At 34.0% G+C, this 26,566-nt stretch overlaps 1 protein-coding gene and 1 non-coding gene across 2 annotated transcripts in view; both read left to right on the forward strand.

The window, feature by feature from the left end:
- Positions 1–26,566, forward strand: part of Stpg2 (sperm tail PG-rich repeat containing 2) — a 225,168-nt gene that overhangs the window by 114,473 nt on the left and 84,129 nt on the right. Inside the window, exon 12 of the mRNA XM_090356573.1 lies at positions 7,864–7,979. Coding sequence (XP_090212699.1) covers positions 7,864–7,979 — 116 coding nt within the window. The remainder of the gene's footprint in view (positions 1–7,863; positions 7,980–26,566) is intronic.
- On the forward strand, positions 8,160–8,285 carry LOC150047374 (U6atac minor spliceosomal RNA). The gene has a single exon (XR_016539465.1). It is a non-coding gene; the product is annotated as a U6atac minor spliceosomal RNA (small nuclear RNA).

Here is a 26,566-nt window from a genome sequence, read left to right on the forward strand (position 1 = left end):
GGAAATGATGTAGTATCAGGTTTCATCTATGTGTAGAATTCACCATTTCCCCTTGAGGCTTAAACAAATATTACATGAGTGAGAGCTCTTGTAAAATGTTATGTTTTGAAATAGATTTCATTAATGGCTTCTAGTGATAATTTATTTTTCCCTTTATGCACAAGTCTCTTCTCATACTAATAATGGATAGCTAATTTGCATATAAATAGATTTCAGCATTTGCTGAAGCAGGACCAAATATGTTTCTCTTTTTTCCCTCTGGACATTGTTAAAAAGAAAAAAATAAAGAAGAGGAGATTTTATAATAATAAGCAATCATGGCTTATAATAATTTGCTCCATCACATTTTTTGTAGGCAAATTTTGGTGTTTTATTGTTGTATTACAAGACATAAGTCTTGACCTTTATTAAAATTACAAAAGAAAAAATCTACATTTCTTACTGATGTTTTTTGGTATATCAGTGATTTGGCTATTAAAAGGTTTAGTATAATGCTTCAGTTATAGCTTTCTAATTAGTTCTTATTATTTTTGATAAGGTAGTGTGTGCTGTTTTGGAGAAGTCAAATGCCATTTATGTGATGATATTCTTTAATTACATAAGTCCTTTATGAATATGCTTTTAAAGTCATTATGCTTATGATGGAGATAAATATTGCTCATTTTAGTTAAAAGCATGTATATGCTAACTTTCACTTGACATATAGTTCACAATAAAAACATTAAAAACTTACTATATTTCCTTCCTAAATAAAGTTTTTATAATAACTTCATTAATGGCCATTAATGAAGATAATTCAGTATATTTAAAGTTATCCATTTGATATTTCCTTCTTGATTTTTAGTGTTTGAAATATATATGGTATGCCCCTTTATTCTTGGCCTGTAAGTGAATAGTCTGCATCATTTTATAACATACAGTGTAAATGAGTAATTCCTTGAGGAAATTAAGATAACAGCTGCTGTCTGTTAGGTACACTGTGTATTAATACGTCTTTCTGACCAGCAGAGGTCACTCGCGGTAAAGTGAATAATGACTTCAACTTTCAAAAGGGACAGCAAACATTACCATTCTATTGAGCAATTCAGTTTTACTTGATTTCTATTACTTATTCTATTTTCCTCTTGTTATACTTACTTGACTAAGTGGTAGGGGTGGGGGATGGAGGATGTTGAATGATGTTTGAAGTCTCAAATGAGACCCTAAAAAGAAGTGGCTAAAAACCGTTCTTGAATCTGGGCATTAGGCAGCTGTATCTCACCAGCTTTTTTTTTTTTTTTAATGACATAAAATGTTCCCTAAGAAAACATGAAATGTCGCATTCTGCCACAGAGAGGCAGCCTTCCCCAAAAGATGTGATGGAGGACTATTGGATTCTAGCTAGGAAAATAGCCATCAGCCCCAGATGTTCTTCATTACTGTCTAGAACAAGTACAGAGAGTGGGAGTGTGGTAGCCTTGACCAGACATCTAGAAGTATGAAGGAGACTTGAAGTCAATTTGATTTTTAGGTTTCATGTGACCTCAGGGATTTGTCCATACACCTTTTAAAAACATAGGTGTAAAATAAAAATAAAATTCACTTTAGTACATTAATGCATTAGTAACCTAAACAAAAAAAGATCTCTATATCTGTTATACGTTAAGTGATTCCACCTCCTAGATCCCAACTCAACCTTAGAGAAATGGCATGTTCAGCTAGAAACATAAACTTTTCATGTAAGAAATATAACATGTCTTAAGTAAAAATGTTGGATGTTTTTGGAGGCCCTAGAGGTTAAGGAGGCAACATGAAGTAATATAAACATTTGCTAAAATCATATAGCTGCATCAAATATTTGTAATTTCACTCAGTTGCCTTTACATTTAAAAAATATTATCATTAGGGGCCGGGAGATGGCCTAGTGGTTAAAGTGCTTGCCTAGCATGCACGAAGGCCCGGGTTCGATTCCTTAGAACCACATACATAGAAAAAAGCCAGAAGTGGTGCTGAGGCTCAAGTGGTAGAGCTCTAACCTTGAGAAAGTCCAAGGGCAGTGCTTAGGCCCTGAGCTCAAGCCCAGGATTGGCAAAAAAATATTATCATTAGTACACATAGGAGTTGGCATTCAACAGAGCAATTTATGAATACAATGTACTTAAGTCAATGTCATCCCTTAGAACATTGTCAACCATCGCTCCCAGCCTTCTTTTTCCCCCACTTTTCTTACTTTTGTAGGATATGCATCAAATTTCATAACTACATTCTCCTTCTCTTCCTTCCTTCACTCATCTACTCCCTCCCCTTGACTACTCTACCCTCATAGTCAGTATCCATTTCCTGGTGCTTTTATTTATTTTTTTTATTGTTGTTGGGACTGTGAGTTAACGTTTCAAAGGATGAATTCTCTCCTTTGAGTTCTCCCCTGAATCTACCATATTTCAGTTAGAACACCTTTGCATGCTTGGGTACTGTTCTGAAACTGAGTTTTTTCAAGTAAATGTTAGATTCACAGAGATTTCCTATGTCCCCATGTCTTCTCACAGGTGCAGTCTTTTTCACAATCTCTATCCCCCACAGAGCAGGCTCTTGCCTGTACATTGTACTTACCAAAAGTCTGTAGTTTACATTAGGGTCATTCTTGCTGCTGTACATTTTATAGAACAGTGCTAGTGTTTTCAGAAACTGTTGACCACTGTAGTCTCATAAAGAAAGCTTTCAATACCCTAAACCTATTCTCTGTGTTGTAGCCATCCACCCCCATCTTTTACAATTTTAAAGTGGAAATGAAAGATGTCAGCAGAGGAGTCATACCTAGTTATACTAAGGTGTCCTATAGTTTTTAAGATGCTGAGAAAATGACAAATAATCACTATAAGTATGCACAGGTAGACATCGCCCGAGGGGCAACATTTCATTCAAGCCAAATCCATGTGATTTTATGTTTATAAGTCGTAATAATGACAGCTCTATAGCTCAATCAGTACTAGGAACTTGTTTCATCAGGTTCATGGTTTATGTAGTGTCTAACAGATATGTTTATCAGTCTACTTACTTTGGAGCACATCGCAATAGTCCATTTGCTATATTAGAAATAATTTCTACATATTCTTTAGTAACTAAGATATAAACTTTAAGAATTAAATGAGTAACTATTTAAAGAAGTAGGAAAATTTTTCATTTTTAAAAAATAAAAGGCATTTGACAAGATCCAACACCCCTTTATGTTAAAAGCTCTGGAGAAACTAGGAATCCATGGAACATTCCTCAATATAATAAAGGCTGTGTATGACAAACCCACAGCCAGTATTATACTTAACAGCGAAAAGCTAAAGCCATTCCCTCTAAAATCAGGAACGAGACAAGGATGCCCACTCTTTCCACTCCTCTTTAACATAGTACTAGAATTCCTAGCCAGTGCAATAAGGCAAGAAGCAAGCATAAAGGGGATCCAAATAGGGAAAGAGGAAGTAAAACTTTCCCTCTTTGCAGATGACATGATCCTGTATTTAAAGAATCCTATAGACTCTACTCCCAAGCTCCTTGAGCTGATTCAAAACTTTGGAAGGGTAGCAGGGTATAAAATTAACCCTCAAAAATCAACTGCCTTCCTTTATGCCAACAGTGAGAGGAACAAGGCAACAATCAGGAAAGCAACTCCTTTTGCATTGGCCTCAAAGAAAATAAAGTACCTAGAAATTACCTTAACCAAGAAAGTAAAGGACCTTTTTGATGAAACCTTTAAAATCCTGAAAAAGGAAATCAAAGCAGAACTGAGGAAATGGAAAAACTTCCCATGCTCCTGGATTGGAAGAATCAATATCGTGAAAATGACAATCTTGCCAAAGGCTATTTACAAATTCAATGCAATGCCCATCAATATTCCAGTGTCATTCTTTAGAAATAGAAGAGATAATCCAAAATTTCATATGGAATAATAAAAGACCCCGTATAGCAAAAACACTTTTTAGCAGAAAGAACAGCGCAGGAGGAATTTCAATACCAAACTTTAGACTATTACAGAGCTATAATTATCAAAACAGCTTGGTACTGACATAAGAACAGCCCTGAAGACCAATTGAATAGAACTGAGGACCCAGATATTAAACCACAGACCTATGGCTACCTAATCTTTGACAAGGGAGCCAAAAATATAGAATAGAAGAAAGATAGCCCCTTCAACAAGTTGTGCTGGCAGAACTGGTTAAGCACCTGCAGAAAACTAAAGTTGGATCCTTCTTTGTCACCCTGCACTAGAATTAACTCCAAATGGATCAAAGACCTGGAGGTAAAAGCCGACACACTGAATACTTTACAAGAAGGAAGAGGAGATACACTAGGCCTCCTTGGCACAGGTAGAAACTTTCTTAATAAGGACCAAGAATCACAACAAATCAGAGAAAGTCTGGATAAGTGGGACTGCATTAAACTGCGGAGCTTTTGTATGGCAAAGGACATAGCTAGTAAACTAATCAGGAAGCCTACAGAGTGGGAGAAGATCTTCACCAGCCATACAACGGACAAAGGCCTCATATCTAAAATATATCAACAGCTCAAAAAATTGAATCACTCCAAAGTAACAACCATCCCATTAAAAGATGGGCCAAAGACTTAAAGAGAGTCTTCTCTGAAGAAGAAACAAAAATAGCCTATAGACACATGAAGAAAAGCTCAACATCTCTGGTCATAGAGGAAATGCAAATCAAAACAACTCTAAGATTCCACCTCACTCCAGTTAGAATGGCCAGGATCAAGAAAACTAATAACAACAGATGCTGGAGGGGATGTGGCCAGGAGGGATCACTACTACACTGTTGGTGGGAGTGCAAACTTGTTCAACCACTATGGAAAGCAGTATGGCAGTTCCTCAAAAGACTAAACACAGAGCTCTCCTGTGACCGAGCAATTCCACTACTTGGCATTTACCCAATCATCCAGAAATAAGGGCATACTAAATCCACTAGCACAACAATGTTCATTGCAGCACTATTTACCATAGCAAAGATATGGAACCAACCCAGATGTCCCTCAATTGATGAGTGGATCGGCAGGATGTGGTATTTGTACACAGTGGAATTCTATGCTGCTGTCAGAAAGAAGGACATTGTCCCATTTGTTAGGAAATGGAAAGACTTAGAAAAAATCATATTAAGTGAAGTAAGCCAGACCCAAAGGAACATGGGATCAATGGGTTCCCTCATTTGTCATAATTAGTAGAAACCTTGGGCTCTCCTAACAGAGATTTGCAATAGAGCAAAACCTTGATACAAAAGGCCTTATGGTAGGATGCTAAATGAAAGGATCTCTAGGATATAGAAACATAAGCCATATAATGAATAATTGTTGTTCTTAAGGTACTATGTTATCTCTCATCTCTTTTGCTGTCCCTTGGTTATCTCATATTGTTACAGTATCTCACTTTGTTACCTGATATATCGGATATATTTGTATTTGGTTATTTGAAATTGGATAGGGAAGGGGGGAAAACAAGATGAGGAGTGGGGGTTGGGGAAAGGGAAATGGGGACCAAGACATGTGGAAGGGTATCAATGTATGGGAATTAATGCACCATCTATCTGGCAAATATCATATAACCCTTCTATTCATTACAATAAAAATATATGATAAAAAAGAAAAGCAATTTAAAAAAATATATATAATACCATTTTGTTTTTGAAGAAGGAAGTTAATGGGATGGTAAAATAATACATGGAAGTTTGGTTAAAATAATATAGTTCTGAACTCCATTTTCCCCCTTCATGACCTACAGGTTCACTTTCATGGACTGTAATGCTATGATGATCATGAATTGTCATTCAATGACATGTAGTGTTAGAAGCTATAGAAGAGTCTTAAACCTGCATGTGTGGCCCTGACCTTCATGATGCGTCTTCGTCTACTGATCTTTTGTCTTTTTTACCACTCCATTTATAAAACTGAAGAATAAAATCAGTGTGAATATTTGTTCTAAAAATATTAACTTTCTAGATTGCATTTTAAAGTCACACCACTAAAAAACAATTTCCTGAATTCTTTTTAATCACTATAGTTATGCTTACATATAGGATATTTACTTTTCAGTAGATTTTTGTCTGCTTGAAAACAGTTCAGTACTGCTAATATTTACCTGTGAATATTAATACATTATGAAGACAGTCATTTTTTTAGTCTGATATTTTTAGCTTTATTTATAGAAGTAAGTTTTTCTGAGTCCACTCTAATGTAACAGAATGATCATGTTAGAGGAAGAACAGCAAAGATTTTTATTTTAAATTACTCGTTGTTCCGGTTCCCCTCTGTTTTTGCCCTGTAGCATTAGGTGACATTTCAGAGAGACTGAGTTGGTATAGGGCCTGAAAATATGTAATTATAAGAATCACCTGCTCTTGAATTTTCCATTACATACCAGTCATGATTCAGGCAGACTTTTCATAGGTGTTTGATTTGGAATGAAAAGTTGTCTTCCTCCACAGACCAGGATTAAAATGTGGCATTTTGGTGTGTAAATAGGAGGTAGATTCTGCATAATCCAGTTGTGCATCAAAACTGATGAAGCAATGTAAGTCTTTGACCCGCACGACAGAAACAGTAGTATATGTAATTGAAAATATATTTCAATATTATGTGAAATAATGCTTTAAAAATATTCATAAATTAGGCTGAGTTCTAAATTGCAGCAAGATGCATGTAAATAAAAGTTTTGCCTCACTTAATACTTTTTAAAGGTATTCTAATATAAAAAATCAACTACACGAAATAACATGATGGTAATAAATGATAACAATGTGCATATCAGTTACTATAGCATGATAGTAAGTGGCAGATGATAGACTTTTAGTTCTTCACAGTTAATGGAAATTATAATCATAATCATGTTTAGATAATAACCTTATTGATTGTAGTAACCTTTGTAAATCTTTGTAGTTAAAGTTGAGATTGTTTTTCTTTCTCTTTTTTTTTTGTGATGTGTCAATACCATTCAAACTCAGAGTCTCATTCTTGTCTTACTTGCTCAGCTAGTGCATGTCCTGTTGGGCCACTCAGAATTTTGCTGGTTAATCAGAGAATGAAACTTGTAGACTTTGTGTTCATGCTGGTTTTGTACCTCAAGGCCTCCTGAGTAGGTCTCCTGAGTAGCTAGGATTACAGGTGTGAACTACTGGCATCTGGATGATGTTACAGTTTTCAATTAACAGACTGGCATAATTTATTGAATATGATAGTCTGTTTTTTTTTGGATATTGCAATAATGAATTCAGTCTTTCATACATATTTGGTAAATGTGTGAAAGTCTGTTAGTATATTGTGTATACATGTAGATACATCATCTCTCCATGCTCTAATTATAAGTTATATGATTCTAATATCATTACTGTTATGACTTTATAGAAAGATTACATTAGCTAAAATACTTTACTTCTCACTTGGTAGATCAGAACATATTAGCTTCCTCCAAGTGCTTTGTAATGGGATTTCTGTAGCATCAATTTAATTGATATTGGAATGATTGGCCTAAAACCTAAATGTCATCTTCTATTTAAAACATTTAAGACATCCTATGACAGTGGAGCAAAGGCATAAAAATGACTCATATGAAACCATCAATGCATCCATAGGAATGTATCTTGAGAAGTATCATTTTCTTAGTTTTAGAAGTCATTGCTATAGTACATTTCATCATCAAGAACATGACTCTCATCATGTTCTGCGTACATTTCACATCCCTGAATGGAATAGTTTTAACAACATTCAGAGAAAGTAGACCTGAGACTGTTGCTAATATTACATTTTATGAACATAAACGTAAAAGAAAAATTCATGTGACCAAATCAGTAATTGTGAAAACTTACTTAAATAATGTTTTCTGTATTTTATTTCTCTTAGGGCCTGGAGAATACAATCCTGTTTTAAAGAAATCTTGTCCCATTACCTTATTTTTTAAGGCCCCAAAACGTTTTCAAGATGTCAAAGAGGATTCTCCTGGCCCAACAACATATGAGGTTTGTCAATAATACAACTCTTACATCAATGACATGAGAAACAAATGATTTGCAAAAAGTACTGACAACATGTTCACTAACTTCTTTCAAAATGTCTTAGTTATACTATTAACTAATTAAAAATCTCTTAAGGGAGAAATTTCAAAGATATAGTTTGATATTTAAAAAGCACATTATATTGTGTTGTATGAAAGGAGAGAAGGTTAGCACTGCCCTTGACAAGGATGGAAGAGGCCCTTGGGCCTGACAACATGCATAAGGTCAAGGCATTGTCACCTAATTCGTGGCATCTAACCATTTGTTTTTAGGAAAAAAAAAGAATGTGACTGTTTTAACAACAAAAAACTCATTATAATTTGAAATAAAGTATTTAATGTTTATTTTTTTAAAAAAGCACATTAGGAATCTAGGCACCAGTGGCTCCTGTCTATAATCCTAACTACTCAGGAGACAAATCAGAGAATTGCATTTGATGCTAGCCGGGGCAGCAAAATCAACATGGTACTCTTACCTCCAGTTAACCACTTAAAAATTACAAGTGGGGCTGCGGCTCAAAGTGGTGGTGCACTAACTAGCATTGAGTAAGAAGAGTTCAGAGATAGTGCCCGGGCTGTGAGTTAAAGCCCCACAGTAGACAAAAACAAAACAAGATAAAACAAAAATAAAACCTGAAGAGGCCAAGGGTTTGGCCTACTGGTAGAGTGTTTGCCAAGCATGCACCAAGGCCCGGATTCAATTCCTCGATACCACATACATAGAAAAAGCCAGAAATCGTGCTCAAGTGGTAGATCTCTAGCCTTGAGAAAATCCAAGGACAGTGCTCAGGCCCTGAACTCAAGCCCAGGATGGGCAAAAAAAAAAAAAAAAAAAAGCAAAAAACAGTAACAACCCCCCCCCCAAAAAAACCCTGAAGAATTATTGAAAAAAACTTATTTAATTTCAATAGTTTATTATATATTTACCCAAATTTTATTTATATTCATGAAAATACTTTAAAATATGAATATGGAAATTGAGTATTTACTGCAGTTTTGAATTTATTAGACAACTCAGGACAGTTTGTAGATACAATAGACTTGAAAATTTATGTTTTATAATTTCAAAATGCAGATGTTATAGTTTTGATTGTCATGAAATATGTCTTTCCTGAGTTCTGAGAATTTAGAGTGCAAGAAAGGAAGCCTCATAAAACTACAGTTTTTTTGTTGTCTGTTTTTTTTGGGGGATAGGGCTTGAATTCTGGACCTGGGTGCCATCCCTGAGCTCTTCAGATCAAGACTACTTACTGCTCTACTACTTGAGCAACAACACCACCTTTGGATTACTGGTGGTTAATTGGAGATATGAGTCTCACAGACTTCAGTGCCAGGGCTGGCTTTGAATTGCGATCCTCATATCTCAGCCACCTGAGTAGCTAGAATTATAGGCATGACCCATTGGCATCCAGCAAACTACAGAGTTTTAGACATTTTGTTTTTATAGCTCTTTATTACCCTTTCAAAAATCAGAGTGAAATCTCTTTTGTTCCTGACTTGCTAAATATCAAAACTGAAATATTTACAGTATTTGTAGCAATTAATTTAAGAGTTAATTTTGAGTACAAAAGAAAAGGAATGTTCCTTTTGGAATTAGTAGCAAAACTTTATGTAATGTATGTATTCAACTTTATTTAAAATGTACCTACATATTTAGTATTCAGTAAAAGGTAGATTTGTAGTTATCACAAAAAAGAATACAAATAATTCATGTTTTAGTTATTGATTGTTGATATTTTAGCTATTGCTTATTGATTTCATTATGAGTAATATTTACTGATTAAGCAGAGCTAATTTTTTAATTAAAAATTTTATTAACATTGATTTTTATATCATATTTCAAATGACGTGTTTAACAAGCAAGTATTCAAGAAGGGAATCTCTATATGCAATCACTGGCACTTAGATTTTAGAACATAATCAAAATTAGGCTGAAGGTTTGTATGTCATAGGTACATATTAATCTATGTAATAAAACATTATGTCTATAGAGTCATAAGTTTTTATGCCTATGTAGTTGTGTTTGTATTTCCAGTACCATGTCCATATTATTGGGTATGCAACTTTTTTTTCTTCCATATATTTTTTTATTGTAATTTATAGAAGGATTACATGATATTTTCCAGATAGATGGTGCATTAATTCCCATACATTGATACCCTTTCACATGTCTTGGTCCCCATTTCCCTCCCCCCCACCCTCACCCCTTATCTTGTTTTCCCCCGTTCCCTATCCAATTTCAGATAACCAAATACAAATATATCTGATATATCAGGTAACAAAGTGAGATAGTGTAACAATATGAGATAACCAAGGGACAGCAAAAGAGATGAGAGATAACATAGTACCTTAAGAACAACAATCATTCACTATATGGCTTATGTTTACATCATATTTTAAATGACAAGTTTAACAAACAAGTGTTCGATGAGGGAATCTCTAATTACAATCTCTGGGACTTAGTATTTAGAACTTAATCAAAATTAGGCTAAGGGTTTGTATGTCATAGAAACATATCAATTTATGAAATAAAACATTATGTCTATAGAATCATAGGTTTTTATGTCTATATAGTTATGTTTGTATTTCCATTACCATGTCCATAGCTTTGGGTATGCAGTTATTGAGTCCTCGCTATTGTACTCTTTGGATTTAATAGCCGCATATTAAGGATACCATGTGCCTTTTGTTCCTTAGGTCTTGACTTGTCTCACTCAACATGATTCGCTCTAGATTCATCCACTTCCCTGCAAATGCCATTGTTTTATCTTGTTTGTTGGCTATGTAGAATTCCATTGTATATATATATATATATATCACATTTTCTGTATCCATTAATCTGCAGTAGGGCATCTGGATTGTTTCCATTGCCAAGCAGAGCTAATTTTATTACTAGATTTAACTTCAGAGGCAGAGGATTTGTTAGCCTCTTTCTAGAAGTCAAACAAAGATACAAGGCTTTAGGATTTTCCATATAGGTGATGGCCAAGTCATGAAATCAGCTGTGATACCTATCAGTAGATAAATGGCTAAAGAAATGCACATGCATACATAAACACATACACTTATAAATATAGTGGAGTATTACTTAATCATAAAGAAGTAGGAAATTGGTTCAGTTTTGTCTAGATTCTGAGAAACAAAAATGAAAAGTCTCTGTTTTCTAGCATATAGAAATCTGTTAAGGTGAAAAAATAATAAATTATAATAATGAACAATTTATGAATATATTAGAATATTAGAAACAAAAATTTTCACTTAGTGTTTCATATAAAATATGAAAAGTAAAGAAAGTTTTTGCTTAGACTAGTCAAAAAACCTGGTCTAGATAAAGAAAGTGATATATGTAAATGCAGAGAGGCTCTGAAGACTAGACTCTCATTGATCAGCTTTCACTATTAGTAGTACTAAAATGAAAAATGGGAGAGATGGTGTTAGTCATGTGTAAATGTTAAATAGTAACATATTAAAATACAATTAAATACAGGTTTAAGGGTTTGAACTCAGGGCCTGAGTACTGTCTTTGAGTTGTTATGCTCAAAGTTATTGTTCTATCATTTTGTGTCACAGTACCATTTTTTGCTTTTTGGTAGTTCATTGAAAATAGGATTTTTATGGACTTTCCTGTCTAGGCTGGCTTTCAATTGTAATCCTTATATCTCAAGCAAGCCCCTATGGTCCAGCTAAAATTCAGTTTTTAATGTTACACTGAGTTGTAGGTTAACATTAAAATTTCTGCAAAATATTTTAGGTAGATTTTTAGATATCTTAGTAGATTTATAATGTTCTTTTTTATTGTCACAATAATTTATAGAGGGGATACAGTTACTTTTGTCAGGTAGTAGGTGCATTACTTCTCACACATTGATACCCCTTCTCATGTTTTTGTCCCCATCCCCTCCCCCCAATTTACAATAATCTTCACATTAATATAAATCAAGTAAAACCCAAATTTTCATTTTTGGTATTTTCAAATACCTTTTCATATTCTCTAATAAATTTGTAATAAAGTGTGATTATAGATGATTTAAGTAGTGTTCTATTAATATGTTAGTGATAACTCTCAAATTTGTTTCTAAATGTTGAGATATGTGCACAAAATTTTGGTCATCGTATATTGATTTCAAAGCATGATTTAAAATTCTGCTTTAAAAAATCAACCTTATATCTTTGTTTTAAAGTTTTATAATTTCAGGAAACATGGTTTAAACTTTTGTTTTAAGACATTGGTTTTGTACCTGAATTGTAAAGGGTATAATAATACCCCCACATGAGGGCTTAAAAGCTACCTTTCATTTGCCATTCTTAGAAGAAGGTCTTGGACTCTTCAAGGACTACAGTCTTAGATTAATTCTTCTTTCTGCTTACTGAGACCATTGTATTCTCTACTAAATTTTGAGAGATTTGTTAAATTTTGCCCTGGGAGATTCTATTTTTGCCTATCGTATTAAGCGTTGGGATTTTTGACTGAGGTAAGTTATGTTCCAAACTGTGTTGATAAGATTCTAGGCTAATATGGTAGTAGTTTCTTTTAGAACTGAGATGGGAATTTGTACCTGAGGACAGACTCAACTTAGAAGGTGACGATAGTGTGATTATGTATTATGATTTTTACAGAATCAGTGAAATTATTTTAAGGATGCACAATTTGTATGTTTACATAAATGTGTATCTATTCAGGGATGGTTTTCATAACATTGTCAAGAGAAATTGTAAGCAGCCCCTTCAGAGAAAAATAAATTTATAAACCACTGCTTTTAACAAAAGATGACTTCTTAGAGCAAAAGGAGAGAATCACAGTCCCTACTTTACAAGATGCAAAAGAGCAGCCTGGGCTGTGCCTGCTGTCCTGACTGTATACCTTTATAAGTACTAACATTGCTATTCTGTGTATGTACACGAGTTAACAATAATCTATCTGACATAATTTTAAAACTAGGCAAGTTGCATTGACAGGTGATACTGTTGTCAAAGAATTATGGTATTTTCCAGTATCATTGGTGATAATTTGAATCCAACTATACCCAGAATAGAGATAGTGGATAGATATCAGTTATCTGCCTCTTTAAATTACTTTTGTTTTGGTACAGTGTTATTTTAATGCAATATGTTAAATGCCCATGTATTTTTTTTTGTACCAGTCCTGAGGCTTGGACTCAGGGCTGAGCACTGTCCTTGGGCCTTCCTCAAGGCCAGCACTCTACCATTTGAGCCACAGCACCACTTTTGGCTTTTTTGTGGTACTGAGGAATCCAACCCAGGGATTTATGCATGCTAGGCAAGCACTCTACCACTAGGCCACACTTGTGACCCTAAATGCACATGTGTTTCATTTTGTGTTTCTATAATAAAATGTTATCTAAGGCATCACTATTCTTATTACCAAAACATACTTTTTCATCAGAAGTAGTCACCTTAATAAAGGCCACAAACAAAAAATTGTGTCCAAAGACACTATTTTCTTCTTTGTTCTTGCTGCAGTGCATCAGTTTCATTATAGTATGTAGTATTCCTGCTTTTGAATGTCTTGTAACCACAAAATATTTCTAACTGATACATTTTTCCCCGTTTCTAAAATAATAATTCATACTTTAATGTTTATATTCCCTTAAAATGAAAAATAAGGCTTATTAGGCCACATATCTTCCTTATAGTTGGATTAGAAACATTGTTAGAAGGAGGCTACAGCTAGCAACTGTTGGAAGGAAAATAAGTTTTGGTGTGAATTCTCAACAGTGGAACCATTAGATTTTCTCCTTCAAAAAGTTAGAGATTATTCTCCTAGTCAACAATCAACTTGCTGACAAATATCAAAGCACCTCTCTCCTGACAGGACCCGCTTGGATCCAGGATGCCCTCCACCCCACTCCATCTTAATGTGGTCCTTCCTTTGCCTTTGTGGAACTACTGACATTCTGATGGGACAGTGGCTCTTGGTGCAGCAATGCTTCATCTCACTGATGCTTGTCAGCGATACTGACCCTTTCTGGGGCAGTTGATTTTGACCCATTAATGCCCATGATCAGGGATTCTATTCTTTAAGAAGAATGGGACTGAAGTCACAATTTTTTCTGTCTCTCAAGTTTTGATAGTTTGAGCTTTTTCCTATTTTGTACATTTTTTCCCAAACTCTAGAGCCAGTTGGAATAAAGAGATACTAATGGGATCTTAAAATTCAATAGATACAAATTGAAGCAGATAACAACTCTGTTTAAACTCATGGGAGGATGTGGGCTCTGTCTTCTTTACAGGGATCTGTCTATGTACCACAATAGGTGACTTTTCCTCAACACTGGTTTAGGATACTGGGTGTGAGGCAGACTTTCTCTTTCAGCTTGTGTAATCATTATGTATCAGAATCGATCCTTGGTTTTTACAAGTATGACTATCATCTACCCTTGGCAGTCCTAGATTAGTGCTGAGTTTCTCAAGGCATCTGAAGATTTTGTCTTGAGGACTAGCATAAACTCACCAGCTACATCCTGAATTCTTGGGAATCCATTTTTTCTTTTGTTCTGGAAAACATTAATTTCATGATAATTGACTAATATAATAACTCAAACTTAATTATCCTGGGTCTGAAATACATCTTATTTTGAGTAGCCATTGTCAGTAAAATGTAAAAAAAATCAATTTATCTAATTTACTAGGGAAAATGAAGAAGAAAATATTCACCTTGTAAAAGCAAAGTGCTACTTTGTGCTCCTAATTATTGGAAGTTACATTTAAAAAGTGCTGGCCTGGATATCATGATATTTCTTCAGTAACTGCTTTATTGATTTAAACATCTTTGCATACAAAGATGTTTCTTTGAAGAAAGTCAGTGACATCTTAGTAAAAAGTGAATCTATATTGCTTTTGGTACCCAGGCATTATCTTAACTAAAAATGTTAAAGAATTCTGCAAAAAGCACTGAAGAAATTGTAGAAGGTACCAGAATATGAAAAAAAATCACATTGATAGGTTTGCAGAATTGTTATTGCTAAAATCTTTGATCATTTTGTTATTTTTAAAAAAAATTATTTTATTTTATTGTATAGATGATGTACAAAAGGGTTTCCATTACATAATGAGAGCAATCAATATATTCCTTGTTGTATATTATTACCTATCAATATATTCCTTGTTGTATATTATTACCTGCTCCCTTGTTTTTCTCTCACTTTCCCTCCCCTACTCATCTCCCCCACCCAAGTTCTAAAGTACATTTCTTTTTTTCATATATTTTTTACTGTAATTAATAGAAGGGTTACATTATATTCGCCAGATAGAAGGTGCTCTAATTCACATACATTGATACCCTTTCTCATGTCTTGGTCCCCGTTTCCCTCCTCCCACCCCCACTCCTCATCTTGTTTTCCCCCTTTCCCTATCCAATTTCAAATAACCAAATACAAATATATCCAATATATCAGATAACAAAGTGAGATACTGTAACAATATGAGATAACCAAGGGATAGCAAAAGAGATGAGAGATAACATAGTACATTAAGGACAACAATCACTCATTATATGGCTTTTGTTTCTATATCCTAGAGGTCCTTTCATTTAGTATCATACTCTTTTTTTGCTATTTTCCTACTTTTATTTTCTTGTAAATAATCTATGCTTTTGAGTCACATGGTATGTAGTTTTTTAGACTACGTTCTTTTACTTATAGGTCATATAATTTTCCCTTGTATTTTCTGATAGCTTGATTTACCCATTTCTTTCTTTGAATAATACTCTGTTGTCTGGTGTTCTGTACTATGATGATCCACCTTCCAAAGAACAGTGTGGGGCCTCCAATTCTTATCCAGGATGAATAAAATTTCCATAAGTATTCCTATGCAGATTTTTTGGATTGAAATTATGTATCATTTGCAGAAGTAGAATATATAGGTTTCTGCAAGAAATTGGTGCTTGCTTTCAAAGAGATTGTTGTTAGGCATTTCCTTCAGCAATAAAAGAATTTCTGTTGTCCCATATTCTCAATGGTATTTCTTTCTTATTGTATTTGAGGTTTCATTTATGTTGTTTTTTGACTTAGTACTTTTCTGATGACAACCATGATTCTAAGTATTTTTGTATATTTATTTGACATCTACATATCTTATTTTGTGTGATGTATGTTTAGCTTTTCCCATTTAAAAATTTTAAAATAAAATGATTGAATATATATTTTTTGCTATAGTCTCTTATTAGCTTCCTGGTCTTTTAAAAGAATGAAATCCAGCTGGGCGCGGTAGCTCACTAGTTACTCAGGAAGCTGAGGTCTGAGGATCAAGGTTGAAAGCCAGCCCAGGTACAAGAGGACCTGGGTTTCTTATCTCCAATTGACCTCTAGTAAAAGGGGAAGTGGGGCTTGACTCAAGGGTACAGTGGTATCCTGGAGCTGAAGAGCTCAGGGACAACACCCAGGCTGAGTTCAAGCCCCAGGACCCACCAAAAAAAAAAAAAAAAAGAGAGCCAGAAATGGTGCTGATGCTCAAGTGGTAGAGCTCTAGCCTTGAGAAAGTCCAAGAACAGTGCTCAGGCCCTGAGCTCAAGCCCAGGACTGGAAAAAAAAAAGAAAAAAAAAAGAAATATGACCTGTCATTTTTTTTCCTTCCTGATCTTGCTTTTATGATTATCTAAAAGTTCATTGCAAATAAAAAGTCACATATATTTCTTCCATATTAATTATATATTTTACTTATGCATTTTATATTTATGTTCGTGACCGATTTTAGATTAACATTTATAGAATACATAAGCTTTGTATTGTTTTTATCCTGTTTTTAGCATATGAATTTCTATTTGTTATACCACTATTTATTGAGAATTAGTTCTCATTTTATTGGCTTCCTTGCAAAAGATCAGTTGTATTAGTTCAACTTGAAACTTTATTCTGTTGCATTGATCTATTTATGTCTCAGTTAGTCAATATCACACTGTCGTGGTTACTGTAGCCTTATAATTGGCTTCAATGTTAGATAGTGTTTATCATGTCTTTGTTCTTTATTAGTACATTTTGTGTTCTTGTCTGAGTTTTTAGCCTTCCACATAAATTTAGATTCAGTTTGTTAATATATATATATGTATATAATGTAACAACTTTGGGAATTTTAATTGGGAAAGTATTAAACAATAGATCAAGTTGAGAAATAATAATTTTTTTAAATGATTGCTATGTATGAACTTGGAACATTTACTTATTTTTATGTTTCTTTTAAAAATCTCTCTCATGAAAGCCTTAGAATTTCCCTTTTGTAAATCTCGTGCATATTTTTATTGAGTTTAATAAGATTTGCATTTTGAGAGATGGCATTGTTTTTAATTTTTAAGTCTAATTATTTTGTCTATTTAGTTGTTTACTCCCAGTATGTAGAAGAGCAAGTGGCTTTGACATGTAAGCTTTATGTCATGCATTGTAGTTATGCATTGTTTTCAGAAGGCTTTCACTGATATATTGGATTTTTTTAAAACTAGGCAGTCATAGATAGCATCCTTCAACAGACACAGTCATATTGCTTCCTTCTCAATTGTATCATTTTATTCACTTACCTTTTTAATTCATTAAGTAGGGTTTCCACTATAATTTTAAGTAGGACTGATGAGTTGGGACATTATGTTTTTTTTTTTCCCAGTCCTGGGGCTTGAACTCAGGACCTGAGCACTGTCTTTGGGCTTTCTCAAGGCCCTTTCCCAAGGCTGGTGGTCTTCCACTGGAGTCACATCACCACTTGTGGCTTTGTCTGTGTGTGTGGTACCAAGGAATTAAACTTGGGTCTTCCTGCATGCTAGGCTAGCACTCTACCACTAGGCCAAACTCCCAGCCTAACATCTTGTGTTCTTTAAAGAAAAAGTATTTAGTTTTATTGCCATTCATTCTGGGATGTAAGCTATAGAATTTTTGCAGATGTTCTTTATTATTTAAGAACTTGCCAGTTATTCCTATTTTGCGGATTTTGAGTGGATCTTAAATTTTTTTAATGCTTTTTTTGTTTTCTTTTTTTCATTGTGGAAATGATTGGGTATTGTTTTTTTCTGGGCAGATCTTCTTAAAAATATGTGTGTAGGGCCAGGATTTTGGCCTAGTTGTAGAGTGCTTGTCTAGCATGCACGAAGACCCGGGTTCAATTCCTCGGCACCACATACATAGAAAAGCTGGAAGTGGTGCTATGGCTCAAGTGGTAGAGCTCTAGCCTTGAGGAAAACCCAAAGATACTGCTCAGGCCCTGAGTTCAGTCCCAAGACTGGCAAAAAAAACACACAAAAAACATGTATGTGACAGGTTACCTTGCAAGCACACTAATGTTATTTCCTGATGGTAGAGTCCTCATCTGTGGAATACTTTCATACACAAGGTCTACATGATTTTTCAGTGTGGCTAATTGTATATGAATCAATTGCTTAATGGTTTATGAAGAATAACTCTAGAAATCACACTTAATACAATTATAAGAGTAGAAAATGCAGATCCTTGATGAGTAAATATTATGTGTGTGTGTGTGTGTCTTGTGTGTGTATGTTGTGTGTATATGCTGTGTGTGTGTTCTGTGTGTGTAAGTCTGTGCCCAGTCATTTAGAAACCACATATATTTTGTCTGGGTCATGGCTCCTCAAAATGTGGCAAGGAAAAAGAACGGGTATAAATATACTCAAGTGGTTACTCATGCTGTTCTTTGAGTAAATAAGTTCTTTGTGTCTCATCCTGGAGCTTCCTGTCATTTGCCGGTGTCATGAACTAGTAGCTTGTGAACTCACTAGCTTGTAAGTACAGTGAAGTGAAACCCTAACTCAGTGCACCTCTATATGTTTCAGTTGGACTGAGATATCTAACACTTGTTCTTTTCACCAAGCCATTGAATCTTCAGTTTGCCAGGGTCACCATTACCATATCCAACTACCAGATAACATTTTATAATTGAGTATATTATTTTTATTGTAAACTTAAGCATATACAGTAACAGTTCCAAGTGCTAGGAAAGAATAAAAGGAGAGACTATCCTTTTTCTTTTTGAAGGAAATGATCTTAAATTTGTTGCAAAAATCTTATATTTTTAACTGATAATTTTCCATATTTGTTATTAATCAATACCTCTAGCAGTTAAAGACCTATGAAACATTGAGCTATTAAAACCACTTAGCCGTCTTGGCCACCTTTTGAAAAATAAAGATACATTGTTGAAAATGTTAAGGACAGCTATTAAACCTGGCTTTATAAACTACAAAGACTGATTAGACTATTACAACCAACATGTCATTTTTACCATTAAATTATTATAATGGCAATAATTGTTTCTACATCATCTACTAAGAAAATTGTAGAGTTATTAAAAAACAAAATATGCTCTGTCATACAACTCAAATGTTCAATACAGCAAACCTTTTAGCATTCCTTGGATGCATTTTCACTGAGGAGCCAACAGTCTTCAGTTGCAAAGAACATGTAATGGTTTCTGAACAGTACCTGACTCTCCATTAGGAATATTGCTTTAGAACAATATTCAGAGTGAATCAAATCGTTCAAAGGAAATACTTCAAAGGAAAGAGTTGATTTCATGCTTTTAATCGTGAAAAGAATGCAAAAATGAAAACATTATTAATCTTCATTTGTTAAGGGTTTAATTTGGAATAGAAATCTAATTCAGAAAGTTGTTAATATAATATTCTAGTGTCACTAGTCTGAGATGAATGTATTAAGATGTGAGTCACTACAGAATTAAAATGTAAATTTTGTCTGTCCTGGTTAAGGGAACCTTTGGCAATATAACTAAAGATTTATATGTAATTAATTTACCAATGTATATTTAAAAATTTATGAAAGTCATTGGGAAAATGTCTACCATGTTATTTACTTATTTAGCATTTGGCTTCTGTCTTGGGTCTTGAGCTTAGGGGCTGGGTGCTGTCTCTGAGCTTCTTTGCTCAAGGCTGGAACTCTATTACTTGAGCCACAGTTCCATTTCTGCCTTTTTTCCCCAGTAGTTAATTGATAAAAGTGTATACTTTGTTGCCTAGTCTGGCATCAAACCTTGATCCTCATATCTCATCCTCCTGTGGAGCCTGGATTACAGGTGTGAGTCATCAATGCCTGCCTCTGTTGTTATGATTACTATTGTTATTGTTATTATTATTATTATTATATTATCATGGAGGTACTGAGTTCTAGAAAGTATACATGAGTTGGACATCTTCCATTCACAACTTAGCAGAAATGCTGACATCAGGATGGGTGTTTCCATTCTGTTCCTCTCCTCCTTTCTTTCCCTCCTTCTCTCTATTGTACTCTGCCTTGTACTCTCTCTCCTGTAGTTCTTTTAACTGTCTTAATAGCCCTAGCATTAAAACTTTTTTTATCATACAAAGATCTTATTCAGAAAACAGTAAGTCAGTTATTTTTGCAAAATAATTTAATACAAAGACTAAGTTTGCTCATAATATGGTTGAAAGGGTTGTAGTTACTTTCAGGATTGCAAAAGAATGCAATCATAAAATACTAGGAATTTAACCTCATAGAAACTTTAGAGAGAGTACATCTTTGTGCTTTCAATTTGTACTTGGGATGACTGAGGGAAAAATAGGATGAATGCCTCTACCATAGGTGGTAATGGTTTGGGGGCAGTGCCTATGATAAAGCTAAGTATTTCTTCTCTCTAATACCTTTCTAGTACCTTCACCCCACTAAGTGCATCATCATCATCCTTGATATGCTGGATATTTTATGGTATATTTTAGTTCAGAATTTAGAAATATATGTTGGGAAATATATGTTCACACATGAGGATAAATTGTTGCTTGGTTAATATCTTTTTAAACTGTAAATAAAGTCATTAATAGCACTGTAATGCTTTGTGGTTTAAGGCAAATCATATTACCAGGAAAGAATTGATTATTTTAAACAGGGAAATTTGAGTTTTCACCACTGTGAGAAACCATAGACATATTTAAAGGACTGATAGAAAAGGGTTCAGAACTATTTTTTTAAATTATAGTATTGTTTACCAATGTGTAATACTCAATCTGGATTCCAGAAAATTGCATATGGGATATGTCATATATATATATTTATATATTGACTGTTTTCAACAAATTTGCTATTTTCTCATATCAGATTTTTAAATAACTTAGGGAAGTCCTACTTTTCTCATATCCTCATTGAATCCTAGAATCACACATTTCCTAAATTACTGGTTTTGCCATTTATATGCCAATTCCTCTTACTTCTTTTCATTACAGTTATCTAAAATTGTATTGCACTGGGCATCAATGACTCATGCCTATAACCTGTAATCATAGCTTATCAGGAAACCATGACCTGATGATAATGGTTCAAAGCCAGCCTGGGCAGAAAGCTTAGGAGACTTCTATCTCCAGTTTACCACTCAAAAAACCATAAGTAGAGTTGTGGCTCAAATGGTAGAATGGTAAACCTGTAGTGGAAAAAGCTCAGAGATAGCTCCATGCTTTGATTTCAAGTCCTTCACCAGCATATACAGAAAAAAAACTACGGACTTTTGTGGTGTTAATGACCTATTTTGATTTCCAACCCGTGGATTAAAAAATAATAAAACACTCGTCCTCAAAATACTACTGGTCTGAAGTACTGGGGGTCCCGCTCAGTGGTGGAGTGCCTGCCTCACAAGCTTGTAGCCCTGGGATGCCAGAATTAATAAGCAAACTTTGTGTATGATTGAGGGACAGGACCTATCTTTGTTTTGGAGAGTTATTAAAAAATATTCTAAATAATAAGAAATAGAATGAATACCACTTTTAAGAGACCAATACCTATTTTACCCTAGATTTGAAAGATTTAATCAGAGTATATCATAATGTGCATAAATTTTGTTAAGTCCCTTGGGCAAGTATTAAATCCTGATGGGTGTTTAGAATAAATTTATAGTAACCTTCTTGACAGTTTTATGAAATAAATCATTTTTACTCAAATTTAAAATGAGAAATTTCATTCAACTGATATAAACCAATTACAAAAGGTTGTATCTGAAGTATGTGTATATTTATAATAAAATGCCAGAAATATTTTATTCAGTAAAGAGACAGGATGTGACAAGAATCTTGTGTTCCTGCATCTTTATTCTTTTTGTTCTTAATTACGGGATCTTGTCTGTGTAGAAAGAAAAACAATATAAAACCTCATATTCTTAAATGTAAATCTAATGGAAAATATCATTGAAGCCAGAGGCTACAAGCCTCACTAGAAAATTTAATGAAGACTTGAACCAATGGAGACTGTGGGTGCTTTGGGAAGATAAATCCCATTAGTCATTACATCTTTTTAGAAAGGAAAGGAAAGATTAGTGAATATTTATGTGCCAGAAGCCAAAATATTTAAGTTAAATATAGCTTTATTTAAAAAATCTGTTTATCGTGGATTTGAATTTTTCTTCAAACTGATATACAAGTAATATTGAAACATTTACCATAAAATTCATGGTGGCAGTTGTGAACCATATAGAGGCACAATAGAAGACTATCTGCTGGAGTTGTAGAAAACATGTCCTTTCACTGGATATTCCATTATTAGATGCTGACTTTGTCCATCACACCTGTAATAACAATCCTATAATCACTACTACTTTCCCTATAATTTTCAGTGGGTAATTGGTTCCTGTTCATTAGTTAAGTTGCTAGGGTAGGCTTCCTAAGAGATCACTCAAAATAAATACAATGACTCAAATATATTAACCTCTGGAACTTATCAAAAGTAAAAGTTCTGCAACTATCACACTGTTTTGTCCCAATGTAGATCCTTACTCAAAAGTTCAGGTTCTGAAACTGCTTGCCAATGTAAGGGAAACTGGAAAAAATTTTAAAAGGAAGCCATTTCCAAGATTTGAAAATCAGCACATAAACCATGTTAGCAGGCATCCTCCACCTCTCATTCCTCCCTACCCTCAGTAGATTTTAACACAGTTTTATAGAACATTGTTATCTAGTGTAAATTAGATAATTTTCTAGTATCAACCGTTAGTTCCTACCTTACTGTAAGTAGAGCAGAGGACTGTTCCCTCATCTGTAGGCAGTCAAATGTAAACTGACTTCCTTAGGATACAATCCATTAGGGCCCTCTGTATCTGCTCCTAGCTTTCCTTTTCTTGCATTCTATGTGCCTTATACTCCTCTCAGAACTCTTTTTCTATTGTTATTGTCAAGTTGATATACAGAGGAGTTACAATTATATGAATCAGGTCATGAGTAACGGGCTTGCACATTTTTATGCTATGAACATCTCTAATACAAAATGCTCCTAAATCTTAAAGTCTTCATGACTCTACAAATGGAAAATTATATCCGACTTCACAATACCAGCCCCAGTAAAAATCAGGTGCACTGAAAATATTATGTAAAATTACCTTTAGATTTTGGGTATAAGGTGTACATTAATTATAAAGGAATCTGAATTTCATCCATAAAATATCTTAATATGTACATGCAGACATTCCCAAATTGAAGACTCTCCCAGTCCCAAGCACTTTGGAAAAATGATCACCAGATGTATTACCACTTTATGTCAGAAACATTGATGGCTATATTTTATAAGGCTTGGTCCTCTTACTATATTTTAAAAGTCTTCGTTGTTAGAAAACAGATTGCATTAATTTTCTTATCCCTTGGAGTTCTTAGTATTGAGTAAGAAAAAGGCTTTAGAATTCCCAACTGTTCAAGTAATTTACTCTTCCAGATTTACTGTAGAAAATAGAAATGAATTTTCTATGGTAATCAGAATCATTGAAAGTTCTTTCCAGTGCCTGTCATGTAAACATAGCAGGCAGAGACAAAAACAGTGTTGATTTAAGAAAATCAATAGTATTGGTAATAATCATACAAACAATGCTAGCAGTAGCAAATAGCAATCACTCTTTGATAGGATTTTTATTTTTAGTGGTGAGAATGTACTTTTCTCATTTTAGATTTTAGAAATCTAAAAAAAAAATCTCATCTCTGAGATCCATCATTCTACTCTCTTAAAAAGATGGTAAATCTAAAATCCAGAGAGTTTAAGCAATTTTTCCAAGTCCACATAGGTGGTAAGTGAGGAAACAAGAATCTAGCTTCACGCAGCTCAGTTTCTGTGGAGGCCATCTGTCACAATTCTAGGTATGCAATAAATATGTGTTAAGTGGTTGATCTTTATATGATGTATATCAAATTATCTGTTTTGTTTTTAAAAAAAATTTTCTCTGACTATGAATATGTCTGCCATCTTATATAAATGTGGTGTGGAGAAGATAAAGTCATTGCTAGATGCAAATTGACTGTTAAAAGGCATTGTTGCTTTATTGTTGGGAAATCAGTAATATGCAATCTAAAATGAAACATTTGTTGGTAAACACAAGGGTTGCATGCATAAGTCTGTAAGTATCTGCATTCTTACCATGTCTTTCTGCTTTTTGTCTAATTCATACAAGAACATCAGTTCCTTTACTTTTCAGTCCCATCTGCTATCAAAATATTGGTAGATATTTATGACACAAACTAAGAGAGTAAAATATGTGAGTTAGTACAAAATATTATTTGCCTTTCTGTTAGAACCCTTTGATCTCCTCCCTTTTATGTATCAATTGAGCCCCTACTCTCCCCCTCCCCCCACTTTTTTTTTTTTTTAAAGAAAGTCTGAATACAAGAGGTTGAAGTTTGGTACCTATTGTTTGGTCTTATTACAGTCATTAACCGCAGCCAAGGTGCCTTTCAGGAAGAAAGGATGATGGATAGGCTATGGTCTCATGATCACATTCACTGTCATGGAGAACAAAAGTCAGGAAAGCGGGAGGTGGCAAAAGACAGAGTGCAGTGGGATACAGGTGCATCTCTTCCAGGGAAGAACAAGATGAATGTTCCCATTGTCACTGCTCCCTGCATTTCCTTAGTCATTAGTGTGACAGGTCTGTAATTGATGACATGACATGGGACCTGTTGTGAAGCTCCTTTCCTTTTCTTTGAAGCTAGTTCTGTGTCCTTTAAACAGTGTCTGGTTATCTAATGTGTCAGTACATCTGCTTTCATATCTCAATCTAAGCTATCCTAGTAATGACAGAAAATCACAGCACTTGTAAAAAGGGAAGATGATATTAAAGTTTCATAGCTGTGTTAACCGCAACTCTCAGCAGTGGTTTCTTATGTAATGATAGGCAAGGTCAAGAATAAATTTATAAGAGTACGAGAAATAGTATAATTTGAGCTCTCAATTTGCTGTAGAAGAATGCTTTGTAGTCTAATGCTCGTCCTCTTTACTTATGTGCTTTTTAAAGCCGTACTGTTTAGATCATATTTCAAAGTTCTGTTTCAAGAAACAAATTACATAGCTCATTTGAGTGGATTATTTAAATTACTAAACAAATTAACTGAATGTTCTAATCATGACTAACCACTCTTGATTCCATCTTAACAATAGTTTCAAAATTATTGAATCTTTCATGAATCACTGGAATGCATTTGAGTTTAATTATATATTTAGGTTTATTTTATAATTACTTATTAATTCATCAGTGTTATACATCTGGAAATTTTTAAAGGAGAATCACTATATGTAACTGAGGTACAACTTATATATTATTATAATAAATGGATATTAAAATTTCTAATATGAATCCTGAAGACAGGACTTTTATTAGTCATTCGAAGATGATACCAAAAATTTAATGAACTTTGTTTTTCTTGACTAGACTCTTAAAAATGTTTTAATGGATACATTTTTTCCTTTATGGTTGTTAGGAATATAGCAATGATAAAAAATGTACTTTTCAGAGTAATTATCTGTAATGAGAAACTCTCCATATTGGGAAAAAATCCAATTTGTTATGTATTAAGTTTGGCTATTGCACATGTAGAGTTGCTGTAGTATAACTCTTTTAATATGTATAACCTAATTAGCATTATAATGACTTCATGCTGAAACTTGATGCAGCAAGTTTCTAAAGGAAAAGTTTCAATAAAATCAGAATAGGACATGAGTGTTGATGGGAATCAAAATTACATTTTACAATGTATTTCTGATTTCCTTATTCTCTCAACTATATGCTATTTGATTCCAAAAGATTTATCTTTCTTGAAAAATTAATAATTACCACCTTCAGATATATACCTGTTAATGCACTGAGCATGAGACCAGAGCATATGGTTTCCAACTGACCTTTAAAAGCCATAAAACTATGCACAAAACTACAATTTCACTTAGCTATTCATATTTTGGAAAGATCCTTCAAAATGTATTTGGCTAACTGCACCCAGATCTTCATTGAGAAGGGGTCTCAGATACTTTCCACACTGACTGGCCCTGAATTGAAATTCTCCCAGTATCAGCTTTCTAGGTCATGAGGAAGGTGAACCATCAATTCTCAGCAATACTTAAAAAAAATTTATTTCGCATCTTTCCCCTCATTTGAACCATGGATTTGATCTTCATAGCTGTTTTTGAAATCGTCTGTCTTTTCTCTTCTCTCAGAGGGCTAGAAGATTTGTTGTCTCTTACCTGGATTATCACAGCCAGTTTCTAATCCTGTTACCAAATCACCCACAGTCACAGCTACCTTCCTATGCCATAGATCTGATCATTCCATTTTCCTACT

This window comes from Megascapheus bottae, chromosome 23 (assembly GCF_031878675.1).
Source record: "Megascapheus bottae isolate mThoBot1 chromosome 23, mThoBot2.hap1, whole genome shotgun sequence".
NCBI classification, from domain to species: Eukaryota; Metazoa; Chordata; class Mammalia; order Rodentia; family Geomyidae; genus Megascapheus; species Megascapheus bottae.